General features: G+C 40.1%; 1 protein-coding gene across 1 annotated transcript; it reads left to right on the top strand.

The window, feature by feature from the left end:
- The first annotated feature begins 8,612 nt into the window (after nucleotides 1-8,612).
- On the top strand, nucleotides 8,613-21,504 carry TMX4 (thioredoxin related transmembrane protein 4). Its single transcript, XM_026052895.1, has 8 exons — nucleotides 8,613-8,803; nucleotides 12,610-12,725; nucleotides 15,861-15,906; nucleotides 16,703-16,831; nucleotides 17,707-17,752; nucleotides 18,352-18,453; nucleotides 19,296-19,359; nucleotides 20,817-21,504. The coding sequence occupies exons 1-8, from the start codon at nucleotides 8,613-8,615 to the stop codon at nucleotides 21,101-21,103; spliced, it is 981 nt and encodes a 326-aa protein (XP_025908680.1). The 3' UTR covers nucleotides 21,104-21,504.
- The last annotated feature ends 19 nt before the right edge of the window (nucleotides 21,505-21,523 follow it).

Genomic DNA, 21,523 nt, shown 5'->3' with positions numbered 1-21,523 from the left:
TCTGTTTTGCATTGTTCATTTGCAAACACTTATGAAATTCAACATTCATATACCTAAACAAGCATATTATTTCTAGATATCTGCTAATTCAGTCTTTAGAAAGGGCAAGAAGGAAAGAAAGTTTTAAACAAGGCATAGCATCAGTGTGCATCCCCTGTACTTTTTCTTCCTTCTTTAAAAAAAAAAAAAATGGTATTTTGAAAAAGGTTGTCTGTCTTTTAGCCTTTTTCTTTTAGGGCTGGACCACACATGTACTGYACATGAAATTCTTAGAGAAAAATCAATACTTTTCTTTATATAGAGCACCTTCATTATCAAACAACATGTCTGACATCTTCAAAGTGYGGTACATTAAATATGTATGGACACTTTGAACATTGTATTTAATCCCAGGATAAGAACTAACCATGTGTCTTTGCAGGCTTGAGGGGTTTTGTGGGCTTGGCAAATAAAGGGCTAGAATTTCAGCTGCCTCCAAGACTGTGTAGAGGTGAGTGGTTTTTTATCCTAGACTGCTTGTGTTTAAAAAGATTTCTGCTGCAGTATATCCCAGCAACAATGCAGGATTTCTCAGTGGAACCATCTGTGGCCCTTATCCAGCAGTAATTCTGCACCAGGCCTCCTGCTAAGCCTAACAGAGCTTGGCCTGGAAAGGGCCTGTCCCTGCAGGCCCACGCTCCCTGCCCCTCTAGCGGAAAAGCAGCATCTGGCCTCCCGTTACCAACTGCCCGAAGGATCTTTCCAGCAGCAGCAGCATTTGAGCCCACAGCAACAGTCCCAGAGCACGAGGTGCAGCGCGAGCTATGAGACGCTCTGTGCCCCACGGACACGTCTCTGGAAGCAGAGCTGTCTGGGTGGCCCATTTTGTTCTGCATCTGGAAGAGCTCTTAGACACCCAGCCCAGAATCCCATTCATAAATATGTCCTTCAGATGCCTGTTAATCTACACGCTACCTCTTTGTGGTGCAGAGGGGAATATTTCTATGGCTACATAAATTACTATGAAATGTAAGCAATTTTCTCATTCCATTTTTTAGTAATGCTGCAGGGACAACCCAGCCTGTCTCTCAATGGCAATAAAATCACCTTGTGTTGACTGGCCCTTCATTCATCTATTTTTGCTTATGAGAGAGACAAGGTCAGGRGCAGGAATTGTTAACTCAACTTGCTTTACGTTTCGGTATAGAAGACTTTTTGGACCAAACGCAGTTCTCACACAAGTAACCTCTCTAAAATCAGTGCAGTTATTTTATGACTTTGACTGGAGGCGTGTGATTCTATTCCTCATATTCCAGGAACAATCTGAGATCATTGTCAAAAAGATAAATGACCTGAAATACCTAATAGACACTAGTGCTACAAGTGAGTGATGTGATAAACTCCGATCATATTGCAACGTAATTCTTATTTCAAGTAAATTATTTTAAAGTGTCCATGGAAAAGGGGAGCAAGGAGAATTAGCCTGGCAAAGCTATGGCAGAATATAGTTACTATTACATTTCTGCCAGTAAGTTTTTCTGCATAGGTAGGTTTCTCCATTTCTTTGCACTTTGTACAGTCATTTACCTCCTTTAAATGGTTACCCAAAAAAAGTTGAGCTTGATGGAATTGCTTTTGCCTTTCTCTTGATCAGTATGTCAGTATCTTGATGARTATATCAGTCTTCTTGATCAGTATGATCAGTATGCTACAAAACACACAGGTTAGTGGGAAGAGAAGGGGAGAACTAATTCACATAGCTTTAGGTGATCAATAGCTAAATAAGAAGTCCAGAATAAGAAATTTTATAGAATTTATAATATTACAGAGACAAATACTATTTCATCAAAACTTAAAAATGGTTAAGGACTGTTCCCACAGGAGTCTCTGAAATTTCAGCATACGTGTCAAGCCAATGTCCCCATTATTGTTTAGCTGGAGTAGGAACWGTCTTTTTCATTGCATTTAGACAGAAGTAAGATTTAACTAGGTTTTTTACTTACTGCAGGAGGGATGGAATAAAAGCTGTCTTGTGAGGGGTTGCAGCTCTGCTGCTATATGTCTCTGAAACCCAAAACTGATACAAAAACTGATTGCAAGCAAAACCTTGGCTTATGACATGTCAGTTTTCTTTTTCTTTAACAAAAACAAAACAAAACAGAACAAAACAAAAAAGGCAATATTTTCAGGTGAGCTTTTAGTCATTCCACAGAAAATCTCTAAGTATGTGTAAGCATATACAGCTTGTATTTGAAATATATGTGCTGCAATGTACAGTAGGAATCAAGCTACCTGTGAACTTAGCCTGGCTCCACATCTGTGCCCTTGGGCAGCCTGCTTCACTGCAGAGCACTCAGAGCAGGTTTAAAAGGAGTGTAACTCCTTGCCACAGTATCAGGCCCTTGCCGTGCTCGCTGTACCCAGGGCAGCTCTCAGTTCCCTGACTCCTGGGCAGGCCCCGCTGCAGTCAGTGGCAGGAAGCGCTCCCTGCCTCTCACTTCTACACACTTTGACTCATCCCTTGAACATAAAATGCAGCTGCTGGAAGGGCATAGAAATATCTTTGAAATAAGACAGCACCGATGGTAAAAAGCCTTGTATAAATACATGTCCATGCCAAATACAACAAATCCTACCCTCTGTTGTGATAAAGGCCTGGATTTTGGACTCGTACACAGTGTAAGGAAGCGTGACTCTTTCGGCTTTAATAGCATTATTCCTGATTTAGTTTGGGAACACGTTCAGAATGGTTCTACGTCAATGACTGTTTGTGTTGTAAATCATGCCCTGTGCCCACCTGTGCGCTTCTGAGAGTTGCTAGAAGGGAACCAGTTTCACGGGAGAGAGGATTACTGACCATACTCAGAGCAAGATGTATGAGAACAGGATTTGGCCATGGATGTTTGCAGTAGATTTGCAGTCTGACAAGCCTAGCCAGCTTGAGCTTGCATCATAATCTAATAAAAAACTAATAATACCTTTTCATCTAGCTCACTCAGCCACATATATCAGGCTTTGGAGGTGTCAGGTCTAAAAAGAGGACTGTGCTTCTGTCTTGGAGATATTTTTATTGCTGAGGAAAAATATAAAACTCTCCTTACCCAGAAGGAGAGTTCCATTTTGGAAAAATAAATCAAGGAAAGAAGAAGAAGTCAGGCAATAAAAAATGACTTTTTTTCCATTTGATCTGTCCTGATCTGATGCATTCAAACTTGAAAGCTTGTCCTCCGATCTGCTGCAACTTCTTTCTTTTCAGTTCTGAAGAGCCTTGACAGGCAGAAAGCGAACAGATGCACATTAGAGGTGGGAGATGATTTTGTAGGAGGCCAGAGCTTGAATCTTGCAGAGACAAGGGTGTGGGCTGTGTGGAGCAGAGCAACTCCAGCATGCACCTCCTTACAGGATGGGGTATTACATAATACCATAACATGCTAATGTCTTCCTCTTTCTTCACTCTATGTCTGGGTGGATATGTAAAGGTACARATCCAGGGATATTTCCTTTCGGCCCTGTCAGCATCTTGTCTGAATGTGAGCTTTTCCATCCCACCTTGTGGGCTTCTTGTTTATAAGCCATCAAATATTCATTCTGCATGACTGTGACTGCTACCTCACCAGCCACAGGCTGTCCTACAGATTCCAAATCTCCTTCTTTCTGTCCCTATTCCCTGACTGAGCATCTTCGGTTCCAAGGCAGCAGGGAAGTTGTTTCTCTAGCTTTCAGGTATGTATCTGCTGCTGCCTGAATCTTACTTCAGTAGTGTTCATATTCCATAATCCCAGACCACTAAGAGCAGCCATGTAGTCACGCATGTAAGTGCTSACTTCTCTGTACAGGAAGAACTATGTGGCAAATGAGGTATCAGATTTCTTAAGATTTTTTTGCAAGACAGAGTACTTCTGATAATGTAGCCTTAAATCAAGGTGCTAGATAAAACAACTATAATTCTTCACATTTACGCAGGATTCTAAAACATTCTTCCTAAATGTGACATRCTAGGGTTAACAAGTCAATGTTATGCATGGAATGCTTATTTCTGGCCATATCTTATTTATTCTCTAATAAGACTATTTGTCTTAATTTGTAAGGAAGTTGCAAATTCTTTTACCATTCACCTACTGGAAAATACATGGCAACAATTATTTCATTAGGCATATGGATGAACCAAATTAAATTTGAAGATTTTTAAAGTAACTGTTAAAGGACAATAAGAAATCCTAAAAGTTGAGAAAGATATTTCTGGAAATCTAGTACAGAACTGAAAAAATATATATACAGATGATGCAATTATGTATATTTTGGGAAAATGCATGTTACAATAATCTATTCTGCTCTAGGCATTGTCATGTATCTGTCATGACACACAACGAAAGCAGCTACTTCCAGAATGCTGGAATACCTTTCTTTCCTGCAACACACCCATCCAAACTAATAATAGGAGAAAGTTCAACAAGGTAGAAAAAAAAAAGCAAATAGAAACAAGCTTTCAAAACAAGTCATATAAAAACACACTTTATCTCACAGACCTAAACATAATCAAAGAAAGATAAATTTCAGTTCAATGAATATAAGGACTCTACACCTGAAAAACACTCCTGGAGCACAGTCTTCCTCACAATCTTCCAGAGTAGCACACATATTGCTGCTACAGAATCCTGTTTTGGTGTCCCTCTCTGTTTAAGCAAGGACAGCACAGTGCACAGACTGGCCAGTCATAGAGGTAAATAAAGCATCCACTACAGAAATATTTATTACATGAGGAGAACAGAAGAAAGACATTTTCTTGGCTCCTGTCTCTAGGTGCAAACTCTTCACTTTCTTTTCATACTGTAGCTGGACTTTCCATTTTATAATCAAAATAGGTCTGTATTTCTGGAGAGTACTTCTAAGCTCCTTGTAATGCCCTGTCCTCCTTTTGTTGGAAGAGACTTCCTTAGGCAGCTTCCCCTGGTAATACATACCAAGGATTTAAAATAATACACTTGGCTGTGAACACAGTAACTGGAAAACACATCTGCTTCTGTTGCCAGGTTTGTAGCTGAAGGRGAAGTGGAATCAGGAGAAATTCTAAAACTAACCCCAAAGAGATTTCCAGGAGGAGACTTGGGAAGCTGATATCTCAGTTTGCCAGATACTACCTTCAATTGCTTTGTGTGTGTGTAACAGAAATGGGTATATAGAAGTTGGAAAATGTTAGTTCTTCTAAGGTCTCTGCAACGACGGCAGAGCAAAGACACTCAAGTGGAGTTAAAGAGTTAACAGAGTTTAACAGAGGCACAATGATGCTAAAGGACAGCAAGCTGTGTAGGGGTCTGAGTGATTCAAATTATCAGGAAAGTAATAAACACCCTGGCCCTGATCATTTCCTCTAACTGTTCAGCTCTCCWTATTTTTTTTCTCTTTATCCATTTCCCATTCCATGTTCCTAATCAGGTTCAAATGAGATGTTATCTGCTCCATTTTTGCAAGCTTGACCTACTTTTCTTAGAGGGATTAGCAGCACTGTGGCAGGTCTCCCCTGTTTTAGGAACACTTGGTTCTGTTTTCAGAAGGAAAGTAACTCTGCCTTGTTCCCGTGCAGACTTTGTCTCAACTACAAACATCTTCTACGTTGAATGCAGCTAAAAACTACTTTAAAACCTGATCTATATTAATTAACACTCAGAACTTCCCTAGATTTAATCCAAGATTTTTGCTCTTTTCATCCTAGTTTGTCGTTTTGGATTCACAGCAACCTCCCCATGTATTTGGGGCCTTCATTTCACAGGCTCTTGGATACCTTATGGAAATCTGGTTTACGGTCTCTCTCATTCACACACTCTTTGAGAACATAGATATACTTATTTAATACTTTTTCATCCAGTTTCCCTCGTCCTCACTGAGCAATGGGAAAAAAAAAAAAAAAGTCTTTCTGTATTTCTCCTTCACMAGGCAACTTCTTCAGCTTATTATACATCTTTTCAAGTAAGTTCTACTGCTGTTTATTATTTCTTTCTCCTCGCTACCTGTCAGTATCAGGACCTATTCTGAGGCTAAATATTGCTAAAATATCACATCCAGTTTTCAAATTAGCAATTCAAGAAAGGTATTGATAGATCAGAGAAAGTTTTTTTTCTCATGAGAATAGCTACAAGATTACAAAAATTGAATTACAGAAACTTTATGAGTTTAGTCTCTCTCTATATATGTCACATGGAAGATATTAGAGGATATATGTGTTCCATGAAACTTGCTCCTTAATCCTCAGCTGGCATTAATTGTGTCAATAAGAAGCTTACTGTTCAGAAAGGCAGGGTTCTCTACAGAGAGGTAAAGCTAGAGACAAAAATCTTCTTTAGTAATAGCAGGTACTATTTTAATACCTGTGGAAGAGGGAATGTATAAGACTTTACTGAGTCATAGGCAGAGGTGACCTACACTTGAGCAGCAGCAAAGGACTGAGGAAAATTGCTGCCAGGGTTTCATTTCCATGTAAAGCGAATGGTGCTATGGGCAAGACCATTTCCRTGTTGTGGAAATCCATAGTTGCTTCCAAAATCTTCCTAATTATGAGCCTTGCTCTGCTTCTGCCTCATGTACTGGCAGTAACAATAAAGCCCACTTGGCTGTCAATAAATAAAGAACAGGCCTCAATTCAAGCTTAAAGTAATGGCTTGATCACAGCCAAATGATTCATTCCTTGAGGGAAAATGGAAATACTGTAAAGCAGCCTCATTAAACAGGCTGGCAAAGTGTGACAAAGTCCAGAACTGGTCACTGTTAGTGTTTTCTCAAGTGGAAAAAAAAAAAAAAAAAAAAGTGTATATGTATTAGCAACAGGGCTGATTAACTTTTTGTGCAACTTCTTGAAAATTCTTCACCACAAGTTACTTGCAAGCCAAGACCCCTTTCAGAAAAGCAAGAACTAATTTGAGGAAATTCTACAATCCCCGACAGGCAGGAAAGGCAAACCTCTACAGTGCTCTCTTCTGATATATTCCGGTCAATCTACAGGACTGACTCAGGAAGTTGGCTGTCCAAATTCCCATTAACTGACTCAACCAAAACAATACCTCCCACCTCTGCAGGGAGAAAGGTAAAAGTTCAACGCATCTTCAGAAGAGGCAAGAAGGACAAGTGAGGGAACTACAAGCAGGTCACTCTCGCTTCAGTTCCTGGAAAAAAAATATGGAGCAAACCCTCTTGGACACCAGAATGGAGGTACAGTCAATATACTTGAGGGCAGGGCTACCATTCAAAGAGACAAAACCAGGCTAAAGGACTAGGACAAACAGAAAGATCAAAAAAGTCAACAAGAGAAAGATCAAAAAAGTCAACAAGACAAAGCGTGGTACTGGAGGCGCTGGTGCAGGTGAGACTGTGCAGCTGGGGAGCAAAGCCCCGATGGCACCGGCAGACGGAGGACAAGCCAGCTGCACAGCGAGCAGAGCTATCGGCACCCCGGGGTGCATGGGCAGGGCCGCAGCGAGGTGACCATCCACCTCGCTCCACACTCCTAGCAGGGCTTCTTGGATACTGCATCCAGCCATGACCCCCAACACGGGAAATGTTGATCCACCTGAGCAAGTCCAGCAGCAGCCACTGCGATGGCTGGGGGCAGAAGCACTTGCCTGGTAAAAGGGAAGCTTGCTCAGCCTGGAGAAGCACCGGATTTGGGGGGACTCCACAGCCACCCCCTAGTTTCTGCAGGCAGGTGACCAAGAAAATGGGGACATTTCGCTGCGAATTTGTTGCCCGATGTACAGTGAGCCAGTAATCGCACACTCAGGAGAGACATTTTCTTATTTATTTCAGATCTGCATGAGCCTGGGTGCTCCATGGTTTTCCACAAATCAAGCACGTCCTCCTGGTTTTGCAAAACCTATTTATGCTTAGAAGTTTCCCAAGTCCATCCCTCTTACACTGATTGCTTAGGAATTTACATAGTATTCAAATAGAATTCAAATTCAAGATGTTGCTTGCTCGACGTCTCCGTYGTTATTTGTGCTCAGGGGAAGGGTCTTCATCTGGACAAGGGACTTTTGGACCTGTGGGTGTGATTTTTAGTATTATAATGAAGACAGTTCACTTCAGGATACATGGAGCTTGACTTTTCCTGACAAGTTTGCAATATGTAAAAAAAATGTATCCAAAAATGTATCCTCGTGGCCTAGCAAGTTTCAGAATCCTGTGTCTGTTTTAACGATCCTCCCTCCCATCCCACTGAAACACAGAGGACATCTGCTCTGCTTAGTCTACATCGCCCTTCAGCAGTGGTCACTGGAAAACCACTGGTGGCTTCCAGTGGTCACTGGAAAACAAAAAGAAAACGATCACAATTTGAAATGGGAGCTTCCAATTGGATATGAGGGCAGTTTTTTGCCACGAGGACGGTTGGGGGCGAGGGAGACCGGCCCAGGGAGCCGCTGTGGGAGCGCTGGGCCCGTTTATCCGACGGGACGGGCCCAGCGCTCCAAGGAGCGCGGGTCGCAGCCCGCGGCMSGAGCCGTTAGGCGGCCGCGCCCCAACGGCTCCCGCGCCCCAACGGCCGCTGCGGCCACGCCCCAACGGCCGCTGCGGCCACGCCCCCGGCCGTGCCTATTAAAGGAGGCCCGCCCCGCCCCGCCTCCGCTTCCGGGGCCGGGCCCGGCAACATGGCGGCGCTGCGCGGGGGCGGGCGGCGGCGCTGCCCGTGCGGCGGTGCGGCCGCGCTGGCCGCGCTCCTCCTCTCGCTGTCCGCCCGTGCCTCGGCGCGGGGCGGCGGCGCCGAGACCCCCAGCCGCGTGCGGGTGCTGGGCGGCTCCAACTGGAGCCTGGTGCTGCAGGGCCAGTGGATGGTGGAGTTGTGAGTAACAGAGCCCTCCTCTCTCCTCTCCCCGGGGCCGCGGCAGCCCCGGCCCCGCAGGCCTCCCCCGCGCCGCCCTTAGCAGCGCGGTGCTGTGTTCAAGGCCTTTCCCCGCAGCTTTCCGCCTGGGGGCCTTGGCGGAGGGTGCCGGGCAGGCCCAGGAGCAGCTCAGCCCGGGATTTGGCGGCTCTGGGCAGTAGTTACTCCCTGGGAGTCGTGCTGGGCAGAATGACTCCTGTGCTCCCATAGCTGGGGCTTTGGCGGAGTCTGGGGGTGCCGTGAGCTCCAGCTGCCTCGCACCGGGGTTTTCTTCGTCTCCCTTTGCCCTGTTGGCTGCTAGGGAGGGTCCCCCTTTGCTTATAGGGGTAGTTGTTTAAATAAGTTCACAAATGTCCTGGCTTCACTTGTGGCGTGGTGCCGCTCGGGAAGCGCACGGGYTGTGTTGTGTTGAAGGCAGCTCGCTTGCTTGTGTTCACGAGGGGCAAAAGAGACCTGGAATGTTTTTAATAGAGTAGTGAAAAATAATCTGAACAGGTTGTATGTTCGCATGGAATTGGTGTGCTGCGCAGTTGTGAAATGTTTTTGCTTTTTCTGTGGCGTGTGGGCAGCTTCTTTGGAAGTGTTTTGATGGTTTTAAGCAGATGAGATAGTTGCACTAACAAAATCATGATACCATYCCATGTGATCCTACTGGAAGAGGAGGGAGAAACAAGCTTCTGGAAGAACATTCTGAAAGAACAGTGAAGAGAGGCTGTTTTTCCTTTAGCTGCTGCCCTGAGTTAGGGTAGTTGGTCAAACTGTGGTGGTCATCTAACTGATGTCCTCCAGACTTCCTAAAGGATGTGAGAGCTCTSTAGATTTGATTGAAGATTTAGTATCTAAAGATTTAGTATCTAAATGRGTGTGAAATCTTGATTTGATCATTTGATAAATATGGGGTGCGGGGAGGGAGCCTGTGAAACAGGATATGCACCATCAACATCTGAACTCGTGCTCCTTCTAAATGCTTCTGTGGCTTCTTTAAGRCTTGTTGTCCAGTTTTAGTGTTAAATTTGCCTTGAGTTTCTAATGAGGGGGAGAGGCTATCGCCTCACCTGTGACTTTATTACTCTGGACCCTCCTTTACTCATCAATATTTATAGGTGAAAACCTTTCTGTGCTATCTATTTGCTGGACTTGTCGCAATGGTTCAGTGCTTGATAAGTCYGCTACCATGTTTATCTTGAGTTTCAAAGGGTATGCAAAAATCTAGCTGAATGCTTTGGTGTTTACATGGGATTAGCCTTGTTTTGGGCTACAGCAAATGGTCAAACTAGTAACAGGGGTTGTGACCCCAAAATGGTCTCTTGGTTAACTTTAGTCAGCTATTATTAATATTTTGATGTAGTATACTAACTTGATTAATGTAATATGCATCCTCAGAAATACGTTTGTAGGAATATAAATTTAGTATCTAGCAAAGATCCTCATGCAGGCAGGCCTATGATTTGGAGGTATTTGTGTGTTTGGAGGTGAATCCAGAAGAAAACCAAGAACCTCTCATTCCTTTGATCTTTGAAATCACTAAGGTTTCGGCGGTTCTACAACTTTTACTGGTGTGAAGTATCCAGTGGGAACCTCCCTGTTGTGCTGAAATGGGAATGAGAGGGCAAGTGGCACTTCCACAGAAGGAAGAAGGGTCCTGTTTCAGCCTTCCATGTCTGTTCTGTTGTGATAGGGATATTGGTAGATTACAAGGCCTAAAGGGTGCAGCTTTGACTAGCACCTGCTCACTTAAAAAACAACAAAAATGTGTAATTGGTTTTGTGAAACCTACCTTTTCAGTTAGAATACCACCAGTCTTGCATCTGAACTGCCTGTTTTTTAAGAGCAGGAATGAATCAGATGATAGTTTTAGGATAAACACCCAAAGAGTCGAGCGATGCCTTTATTTTTAAATGTTTGTTTGGAAGGAGAACAAAACAAGTCCCAACRCATGTAATGACCAAGAACAGTAGAAGAGTATCCCCCCCTTAATCAATTGAGAGCATCCAGGTCTTTCTGTTGATCTAGTGAAGTTCAGTGTGATGGGTGCTACTTAGTTTGCTGAATCAATGAACACAACCGAGTGCAAATAATGTCAATGTCTGGCTGGAATTACTAGATTTTGTACTTCCATCCTGCTTCTGATATTAGTATAAGAAGCCAAACTAAGTTCTGCCACTGAGCTGTGGCTTAAATGCAGTTTAACATGTCTTTGGGCTAAAGAAAAGATTATTCTAATTGTTTGATATTGTCTCAACCATGTTTGTATTTAGTATTCCACTTAAACTCATTTAGGAAGATTTCTCATAAATATGAAATCAAAACAGGCACCTTGACATTTGCATTTTAAGGTCAGATGGTACTTTAAATAGACTAAAGAATTCTTTAATCTTGGGAATCTTTTGACATGTGTGGCACATCTAGAGGAGCTGCATTTAGAATAAATACCTAATTCTGTCTGTATTGCAGCAGCATTATCTATCAGTYGTGCAGTTTTTTAACTGTCAATCAAGCTATTGTTACAAACTGTAGGTTCTATTTTAATATACAGATTCTGTCAAGCTATTACTAAAAAAAACTCTGTAGGCAGCACAATATGAAACAGCAATTCTGCATGTGAGATTTCTAATATACTTCCAGTATCTTTTAGAAAGCTACTGAAGCTCTCTTTCCTGGCAGGATAAGGCCCACGTTTTTTTTCACAGATGCTCTTGTGCAGAATGACACTGCTTCACAAGCTACTGTGCTAACTCTTTCTGAAATRATATATCTGTAGCTTTTTTTGTACAGTGAAATGTCTGATTTTTGACTTTTATTATTAAGTTTTAAATAAGGTTCTCATGTAGAAATACTTAGGTTTCAAAATTACTGTAGCCTGCACCACAGACCATGCTCTCACCTGAGGGATTAGTTCTTCTCACTTATTTTTGCCCGGGTTGGGTGTGCTAAGTATGGATATTACAAGTCCTTGATGGGCGTTGAGAGGTGTCTGTAGACCATGGTGGTTGTTTCCTGTTCCTAATTCTGCAAAAATGTCTCCCTGATTATTTCTTAAGATCTGATATCTCTAACTTGACTAAGGCTGCCCCTATCCAGGAGATTTGAGGCTATAGCTTTTTATAGCTGTAGGGTCACCATGAATACTCACTTTTTCTTCTTGTTCAGTACTATCCTTTCTAAATCGTTCTTCCCTTGATATAAATGCTGTCAATAGTAATTGCAGCTCTTTTTGGATATTCCAGATGTTAGTATTGGAAATTCAACTTGTAAACATGTTGTTCCTTCCCAGCAAATTAACCATGACAGAAAAGGAAGTTTGGAAGAGATGTAGAATGAACACTAGAGATTTAACTTGAACCTTTAAATYTCTAAAGAGTATGATCAAAAGGGGCATGTGTTGACGTATTGAATAGTGGTCTGAAGCAAATAAAACTTCCAGAAATTCAGAGGTGTGTGGAATCAATACAAACTGTTACGTTGAGGGATGCCAGCACAGCCTGGCTTCAGGCTGCTGTGTAAATGGATCCATTTTTCTATGTAAATAGAATGCATTCTGAGTGGTGAGGGATTTGGGTATGAATTTTTCAAGTGTGGGGATTTGTTTTTAATAACATGAGGAACGTATGTATGGACTGATAGAATTTGATTGTCCTACTCAATAGACTTGATGAACTGCAGTTTTTCTGTGATTGATGCTTTGCTATTTTCTCTGTACAGTAAATCAATTTTGAATGCATATAAGGATAAGAATACTAATATATTTAACCTGTTTCCTCCATTAGCTATGCTCCTTGGTGTCCGGCTTGTCAGCAAATTGAATTGACATGGGAGAGTTTTGCAAAGGAAAGTGAACATCTAGATATCACTGTGGGAAAGGTGGATGTCAGTCAAGAACCAGGTATGTGTGAAATAGACTCTGTTTTAATAAAATATTCAATTTAAGTAGCACCTGGGACTGTGCTGCAGTCTGTGGGTTTTTTCGTAAAAAAGCTCATTTCTGTCTTGGCTAGTATCCCAGGAACTCCAATAATGTTATCCGCACTTTGCTTCACATAGCTCACATCTGTGAGGATAGGAGTTTATAAACTTAATTGGGAAGTTTTTAAAAAATTAGAGGAGTGATCCCACATATTGCTGTGCTAGAAGGGACTTATTTTTGGTTTTAGTCTGCTTCACAGAAAGCTGTTGTCTGTCTYGTTCTTTGCTCTCCCCACAGCTATATCCTGTTTGTAGCTTGAAGTCCCTGAGACCTTCAGGGTGTAGTAGTAATACTCTGGTGTGAGTTGGCTCTAAGTTCATTTCATTTAACTGGTTGCACAGTGTTGCTGCTTTCTTGTCTTGTTTAAATGTATTAGTGCTTTTGACAGATTTTTGTTGTGGGAGAAGCACATATGCAGAAATGACTTCAGACACTGTGTTTGTGCTTATATGCATAAAAAGCAGCCTTATCCTTGCTTTAGTGACGCCTTTCAGAGTTTTGAATGTGTTTAAGCAATGTTAAGACTGTTTAAACTTCTGCATGTTTTGGGAATGCTTCATGTTTATCTTGGCTTTGAGGGGATGAAAGTTTGTATGCATAATTTCTTTTTTTGACAGAGTAAGGGAGAGATGTTACTAGATTTAAAAAAAGGCCAAATTTTGTCTATTAAAAAAAAACTTTTGAAGCACATGCTMATCTTTCTTTATTCAAAAGTGTGGTTTTCCAAGCAAGTTAACTTTATCAAGTTAATAGCAAAGAGATGATTTACAATTCTGAGCCTGAGGCCACAGGTTAAGTTCATAATAAATGTCAATTGTTCCAGACCTAAAGTTGGTTCATGTTCTATTAAATGTTTGCAGGTATATGAAAATTCTGATGCCAGAGAGCCCTTGGTGTGAGACTTGTTTAGTGCATATACTAATCATTAACAGCTTAATAAGCAGAGGATTTTGAACACTGGAGCTTTTTTCTGCAAAATAAGCTTAATCAAAGCCAACTTTTGCTGTTTCATGCTAACAAAATTGGAGTGCTGCTTGTGGTGTTCTTGGCTGCTAGCTACAGCTACATTTGGGGATATGTTATAAACCCATCCCTGTTAYCCTGTCTCATTCCTCAGACAGTTGAAAACCAGCCTTATGTAGAGTGAACCCATAGCGGCTTGGTCTTGATTGCCTCATTTAAGTGTGGCTGACTTAAATGCTCCATCAGCAATGAGGCTATAAAAACAGAGCATAAAATATCCTAAAGGTCATCTTTCTGGTAAAGACCTTGAACAGAAGTGCTGCGACCTGGTAGAGTGAGGGACTGTTTTTTTGTTTTGTCTAGACTGTTACGGCTGGTGAGTATCATAATTATGATCAYTTAAATATCTCATAACTAGGAGTCTCTTAGATCACAAATTCTCATCAATATTAGAATTTAAAACTGTTCTAATATAMAATATTCTAAGGATATTTGACTTCTGCAAGTCAAAGGGCTGACTGAATGGTGGATTCACAGTGGTAGCAAAGTGTGCCCAGCTTCCCTATGAAGTATCTATATCCACTGTATCCATCTGTATCAACTGTTTCACTTGTGAAACAAACTGGAAATCAAGTATTACAAATTTAACCATTTGATGCCTTTTTAAGGTGTCTGAGCTTCCAAAACCTGGAGCAAGAAGTTGCCATTAATGATCCTTAATTACAGCAAATGCCCAAGAATGGAGGATTACATGACTACTAGAGCCTTTACACAATTATAGCATGTTCCAGTCACTTGCCAGTCTTAGTGTTCGTAGTTTCCTCTTTGTTGAAACATTCAGCACATTGAGGCTGGGCAAAGGGGATGCTTCATTGCGGTGCCAAACATAGCAGTGATGCTGGAAGCCTTTTCAGTTATCACTTTGTACAGAACTAAATGGAAGACCAGAGAATTTCAGAAATCACCTCTCATTTTTATTTTTCTTGATAATTTAGAGAATTTCCCTGCCCTGTGAGCTGAATTGCCCTGTCCTTGATAAATTAGTATTTGTGAAGAAACTATGCTTTATTGCCCAGTCAGTGGGACAACAGCTTCCCTTGTGGGGATCACTTAGCYTTCTGAAGCTCTGCTTCATCTTTCTCCATCCTTTTTGCAATCTTTGGGGTAGTGCTCAAAAAGCTGGCATGACCCCACCTTTTGGATGATGGAAAAACTGTATCTCACAGCTAATGTTTGCAGTATTTTGTAGAAGAGARTGCTAAAGCTTTCCAAGCTTTACTAGCAAGCTGTTGGCATTCCATTTGTGCTCACCTAGAGGAAAATGAGATAAGGGAATGAAGAATGAGAACCTACCATCTAAAATATTGTCATCTTGCCACAGTTATGTTTGAGGGGAGAGACTGTTTTTCTACAGTGTATCAGACTGGTTGAATTGTTTGGAAGAATCAAGCAAGCAAATATGGAAACATTTTCTGTCTGTGTCACTTCAAAGGACTTGAAATAGGAAGTACAAACCTCTGAGTAGTTTCTCATCAGTCAGAGGATGAGTTAAAATCGGGGACTAGATTCTGAGAGCTAGTGGTAAAATCACCCATAGTCAAACTTTCTAGATTAAGCAGTGATCACATGTGAGATTATTCACAGATAAAGGTTCATAACAATTAACTCTTTGAGATGTTACCTGAATGGATTTCAGTCTTGTGCTGTTCTGAGGGGAAGACTGCAAACTACAAAAATAAATAGAATTTAAAAATAAGTAGTGCATTTGTGGCCATTCTGTTGATTGGAGAGAGACGCTGTAGATATAATCAAACTTCAGCTGTGTGCAAGTATGCATCATGAGTGAGATTCATGCAGAAAACTCATTCCATAGTAAGCATTTCTTCAGGATAAGCATTTTTCCTTAATATGGCAGCAATAGTTAGAATTTACTTATGTTTGCAGACAAACTGTAACCGTGTTCATATGAAATAAAGCTAAGAATTGTGTAGGCTGTTTAGTTTATTGATATAGTATTTAGTAGGTGTTGGTAATTTAGAATGCTTAGAAATTTCAGTTTTACTTGTTTAAATAATTTTTTTGTCTTTCTAGGCTTGAGTGGTCGTTTCTTTGTCACAACACTTCCTACAATTTACCAGTAAGTTGGTAATCCTGAAAGTTGTCCATTTCTGTGTGTATTTATTTAAGGGCAGCATGGTAAGTGTAATGGAGGAGTAGCTTATTTCAGTTTTTATAGTCTTGAAGCATTTCAAGAGTGCAATATGATTATGAACATGAAGTTCATAAATCTATATTTTTAAATTGTGAAAGGTTTTCCTACATCTGTATCCAGATACATGGTGCTTCCTTCATTTTAAAAAGGTTAATAACACTTAAAATAACTGATAAGTTTCAGTAAGGACTCTTAGAAACCAGAGCATATGAGGTCAGAAACATTTGRCCTTATAAAAGCTTCTTACTTTGTCATTTGTATAACAGATTATATAGATAATATGCCAAGTAGGGCAAAATCTTTCACTACATGGGTAAWAATGTACAATTTCATTACCATTGGGATTCTAAATTTATTGACATAGCGTATGAATGTGCAATTGTTCTTTTTACCTTTAAACCGCAGCTATAATATGTAGGTAAAAATGAAGAAACCCTCTGGCTTCTAATATGAATTCAGACTATGGCTTAGAACGCTGATCATAATGGTGAAGTTCTTATCTGTGTGTTTTCTTTAGCCTTAGTTGAGTAAATTTCTTTCCTATAAATATTGTTTAAAAATTGAGACCACAAGTCATGGATACAGCTGCAGAGCACTGGAAATGCTAGGCGATTGTTTTTTGGAGCGATATCAAATGTGTAATTTATGTGCTACAGTCTTTTTTTACCAAGTAAAGAGTTAYGGGATTTCCATGTTGTTGATATGTATTTATGCTTTTTAGTGCAAAAGATGGAGTATTTCGCAGATATCGAGGCTCACGGACCCTCGAGGATCTTCAAGGCTATGTTTCAGAGAGAAAATGGGAAGCTGTGGAGCCTGTAGCAGGATGGAAGTCTCCGTCTTCTATAATGTAACATTTCATTTTTATTAAGAGCAAAAATACACTTTATCAATTGTTAAGGTGCTATATTGACAGCCGAAGGACACAAGACCTTCATTCCATAATCCTGTAGAGTTTGCAGAAGCAATCTGTATGGGTGGCTTGTTGTGCACCTCACCTTTCAAAGTCATTCATTGTCTGCACTCAATTTTGCTCGTATCTAGTGAGACCCGTTGGTATCCTGTTTGAAGACTGAAAAAGTAGAGCTGCTGATCATTGTGCCAAGTGTCAATTATCTACCAAGTTTTGGAATAAAATGCTTATTTATGTAGGTCATAACTATGTGATTTCTGGCCACTTGGGACAGGTAGACAGGCTTTAAAGTTGTAATCAGCTTAAAGCCCAACAACTTGTGTCCTTATTTGGGATATTAGCCAATGTGCAATGCTTGCACAGTGTGTTTGTGCTTGCAGGTACATAGGATTGAGTTTGCTTGGAAATAACATTTGAATAACATAACTTTGCAATAACAGAAACATGATTTAAAAGGTGAATCAAAAATAGGTATTCTCTGCATTTCATTCTGACTCAAGGTACTTGCTATAGTGTGGATTAAAAATGGAGATTTAGGGGATTTTATTATTTTTCATTTGAAAATGCAGGAGGTCTGTAGGGTATTTAATAGTAGGAAGCGTGACTACAAGGCTGTATCCTGCTAGGAAGTGGATTACGCCCAAGTGTTGTGTCTCAAGTCACTARACTAAAGCTGTATTTTGAGCTGACTTAAGCGAACATAATGTTGGGAAAAWGTATTTGCAATTTCTAGTGCCAATTATAAGTGTGTGTTTGAAAAATTTTAAATATTACTGGGTTTAAAATCTGCCCTTCCTATCTTAATTTTCTAGGATGCATGGCATGGCAGGGCTCTTCCATCTCTCTGGGTGGATCCGGGTAAGTAAGTTTGTGGTAGTGTATCTATTTCTAATTTTCAAGAGAAATTTCAAAATGTCAACATAAAATTCTGAAAAAAACAAATTAGCAAATTTCCCAATTTAAATTTAAAAAGTTTAAATAAAGTTTTCAAAAATACAAATATTCACGTTTTGAGTATTGTTCAACAGTTCAACAAATATTCAGTTTTCAAATATGGAATCTCAAATRTCAAAATTCAAAATTTCAAGGTTTCAAATAACGAACATCTCAGTATTTCAAAATATCAAATTTTATTTTTCAAATCTAAAAATGTCAAAATAGACTTTAAAGTCTTCAAAATKAAAAATTTCAGTTCTAAATTTTAAAATCCCAGTGTCTGAATTTGACATTCAAATTTTAAGAAGTTGAAATTTGAAAAATCAAAATTTGTTTGAAATGTCAAACTTAAAATTAATTTTTTTAAATCTTAAAATTAAACCTTAATTAAGAATTGAAAATAGAATTGGGTTCTGAAGGATGCCTAGGATGTGAGAGACTTTAGAAGAAATTGTTTTGAATGAAAAGTCTCAAGTAGATCGTGTTTTAAGTGATTCTATAATAAGTCTTCTCATTTGCAGCAAATTCATAGCTACCTCACTGGCATTCTTGGGCTACACATTTGGGTCTCCTATGCAGTGTTTGTCCTGGCAACCTTATTGATTGGCCTGGCCCTGGGTTTGGTAAGTAAGCTTAGTATTTTTTTTCACTTTCTTAGAACTTTTGTYTTGGTGTAATTTAGAGGAGGAAAAAAAGTTGAAATGACCTCTTTTAAACTGCTTTTTATCTACGCCTGCAATTAAAAAACTTAAGTATTTGGTATGCCGTGTGCTATCTACTGAGCTGTATGTATTCCCTTACTGAGAGAAAGTACCAAGTTTTCCTGTAGACCTGAGAGTGTATCCTCTTCTCAGGTCTCAAGTTGTGTAGCTTTAATCTCTCTAATGCCAATRTCAAGTTCTTATAGGGCTCCATGTAGAGGCATATGTGCCTGATCTGCAACTAGCAAGAGAGCTAAAAACATTTGGATTCATATGCTAGATACTGGAGCTCTGTGGGTGTTAGGACATCTCTTTTTCATATGCATGGCTGTCCGAAGGCAGTCACAGCTGTCCTTGCTGGGAGCTGATGTTAGAGCTGATGTTTCCCTAGTAAATATGAACCCTGAGGTGACTCTTGCTAAACTAACAAAGCTGCTATTTTGGTCAGTGAGCATCTGAATTTTAGAGAGTGACTGGAAAGATTTGTTAGATGATATATTGTTACTGTGTCCCTGACCGTGGAAAACTGAGTTTCTTTTAGAAAGATAATTTTCTTCTGACACTGCAGGGGAAAGATGATAATTTGTGTTGTATTTTTTTTCTGCTCTCTAGGAAAGGTTTTATGTTTTCCTGCAAATTTTAAATGTTTTAGGTCTCCCTTAAAATGGTATTGAATCATCATTATGTTTTTTTCTCATGTGCTGATGGGATAAAATGCGTATTTTAATTAATCAATGTCATTCTGTTTTCTTTCCTTTACTCAGGTATTGGTTTTGATTTCAGACTGCCTTTGCCCATCCAAGTCAAAAAACAAAGATGAAACATCTGGTAAGAAGTTAAAGTGGGTGAGATACTGTGGCTTTTAAATGTGCCTGTTTGGGAGCAAGGACAGTAAATGGTCAGGAATTTAGTTGTGAATCAATCAATATATAAATTTCAGTCAAACTGAAAAGAGTAGGTAAGCTCTAAGGTATTTTTCGGTATTAAACCTTTCACTGGGAGGACAGTCAAGTAACCTTCCATCAGATAAAAATTCACTACTTTGTTCCAGCTTCTACAACCGAATAAGCTAAATGCATTCAAAATAACAAAGTCTATTGAAGAAAGGTGCTATTTTTGTGCATTGTACAACTGCTTTATCACTAGATGTCTTATTTCAATTCACAAGGAATGTGCTTTGGCGGGATGTTTCCCAACACTCAAACACCTCATRTTGCTTTGGGAGGTGTGACCTTCTGGATATATGTGGTTGAGGGATAAAGGAGATGGAGGGAATCAAGTGAATTTAGAGTCTATAGGATATAATCAACTATTATAAGAAAAGAAGACTAAAAATTTCATGTTTGTATGAGTGCTGAGTGAGCAGACTCCAGATGTGTTGTATTGCTAGGCGTAGATCACACCTGGTTGCAGTGCTAAGGCTTTCAGAGTCCCTGTACAACTTGTGTGTGGGGGAAGAATAGAACCAAAGACTTCCTAGCTCCAGGTTCATGAGATTTTTTTTTAAATTGCTTCCTGGATGATCGGAGGTTTAGGGTCTGTATGTATATGTTTAAAAAATTCCTGCTGAAATATTTGTTATCCCCTTAGCTTTCAAGAAAGTAGTAATGGGGTGGGGAGAGGCAGGGAGAAGCATATGTGGGGAGCTGTTTCCACATTGCTTTTCCTAGGTGTAGGAAAAGTGCCTTCATGAATCTCAACAAGGAACTCCTAGAACAATGTTCTGCTGCCTCTATTTTTGGAAAGCAAAAATTTGCACACAAATGTCTTACCTAGTTAATTAACACAAGCTGTGTGCTAGTTTCCAGAACACTGTATGATGTGGTTGTGCTATCAAGTGGAAGCAAATCTTGCCTTTTAAATACTGATTTTTGCAGTTCAGTACATATGGGTATGTTTGGTATGAAGATGCATCTATGACACTTGCCAAGAGGTGGCCAAACTTCAAATTCCTAAGTATGCAAAATGGTYATGTTCAACTTCTGGACAGTCTAGCATSCCTGTAAGAGGAAAAACAAATCAAAACCCATTGGGCACATGTGCAACTAGAGGACTCGATAGCAGATGTTAGTGACAACTTACCAGGATCTTACTGCTTACTTGGTGATGCTCTTGATGAAGATGGTGATTCCTTTCAAAGAGTTAAGTATACTAGATCTGTCTTTACTGAAGTTGCCAACAGTGATCATGAATGCTGCAGAATATACCTAGTGATGTAACTTTGAAGGATGTGTTACTTTGAGATTCTGTGTGATCTTCATATTTGCAACTCTGCTTTTGTTTAGATGAAGTGATTGAAAAGGAGAATGTGGAAAATGCAGCATTAGAAGAACCAGAGGAGTCTGCAGAGCTTTCAGCAGATGATGTAGAAGAAACTGCAGAGGTGAAGGACCTCTCAGATGGAGAAGATGCAGCAAATTCAAGTGCCGATGACTTGGAGGAAGACTTGATACTTGCTAAAGAATCAGAGGAAGAAGAAACAGAAGACTTAAGTGAACAACCTTTAGCTGATTCAGAAACTGAAAGCTCAGTAAGACAGCGTAGAAGTCAGGTGGCTGATAGTGGCCTATAGTTAGGGTGGCATATTTTGTACTCTTGGACCAAAGAAGGATCAACCTGGGTCAGAAGCGGAGGCTTGTGTTTGACTTGTCACTTGTGTTTACGCAGAATCTCTGCTCTTTCAGTAGGCTTTTTTGCTAATATTTGCTCATTGACTCCATTTTATAAGCACACATGCTATGTATGTAACTTTTGCCATGACAATCAAGATGAGTGTATTTTATCTGTTTTGAAGATGTCTTAAGAGTCTGAGTCCAGTTGTGAAATGGTCATCTGTGCTTATATCCTGTAGTAGATAATGACCTAACCAGGATTTGTAACCTCGTCATGACACTCCTGCCTGAATTTCTTTTTTCCAAATGCCACAGAAGCACCAAACATATGATACAGTAATGAAAGAAGGCACCTTACTAGTCTTCTATTTAAGAAAAAA

This window comes from Nothoprocta perdicaria, unplaced genomic scaffold (genome assembly GCF_003342845.1).
Source record: "Nothoprocta perdicaria isolate Ctin4 unplaced genomic scaffold, notPer1 scaffold_93, whole genome shotgun sequence".
Classification (NCBI taxonomy): Eukaryota; Metazoa; Chordata; class Aves; order Tinamiformes; family Tinamidae; genus Nothoprocta; species Nothoprocta perdicaria.
Note: the sequence above shows the minus strand (reverse complement) of the source record. Positions and strands in the feature narration are given on the sequence as shown.

Excerpts from the sequence above, each read along its gene's own strand:
- TMX4 (XM_026052895.1), top strand. The coding sequence starts at position 8,613 with ATGGCGGCGCTGCGCGGGGGCGGGCGGCGGCGCTGCCCGTGCGGCGGT. Across the intron at positions 16,832-17,706 it reads AAGTCTCCGTCTTCTATAAT|GATGCATGGCATGGCAGGGC; the intron begins GTAACATTTCAT and ends TTAATTTTCTAG. Across the intron at positions 19,360-20,816 it reads AAACAAAGATGAAACATCTG|ATGAAGTGATTGAAAAGGAG; the intron begins GTAAGAAGTTAA and ends GCTTTTGTTTAG.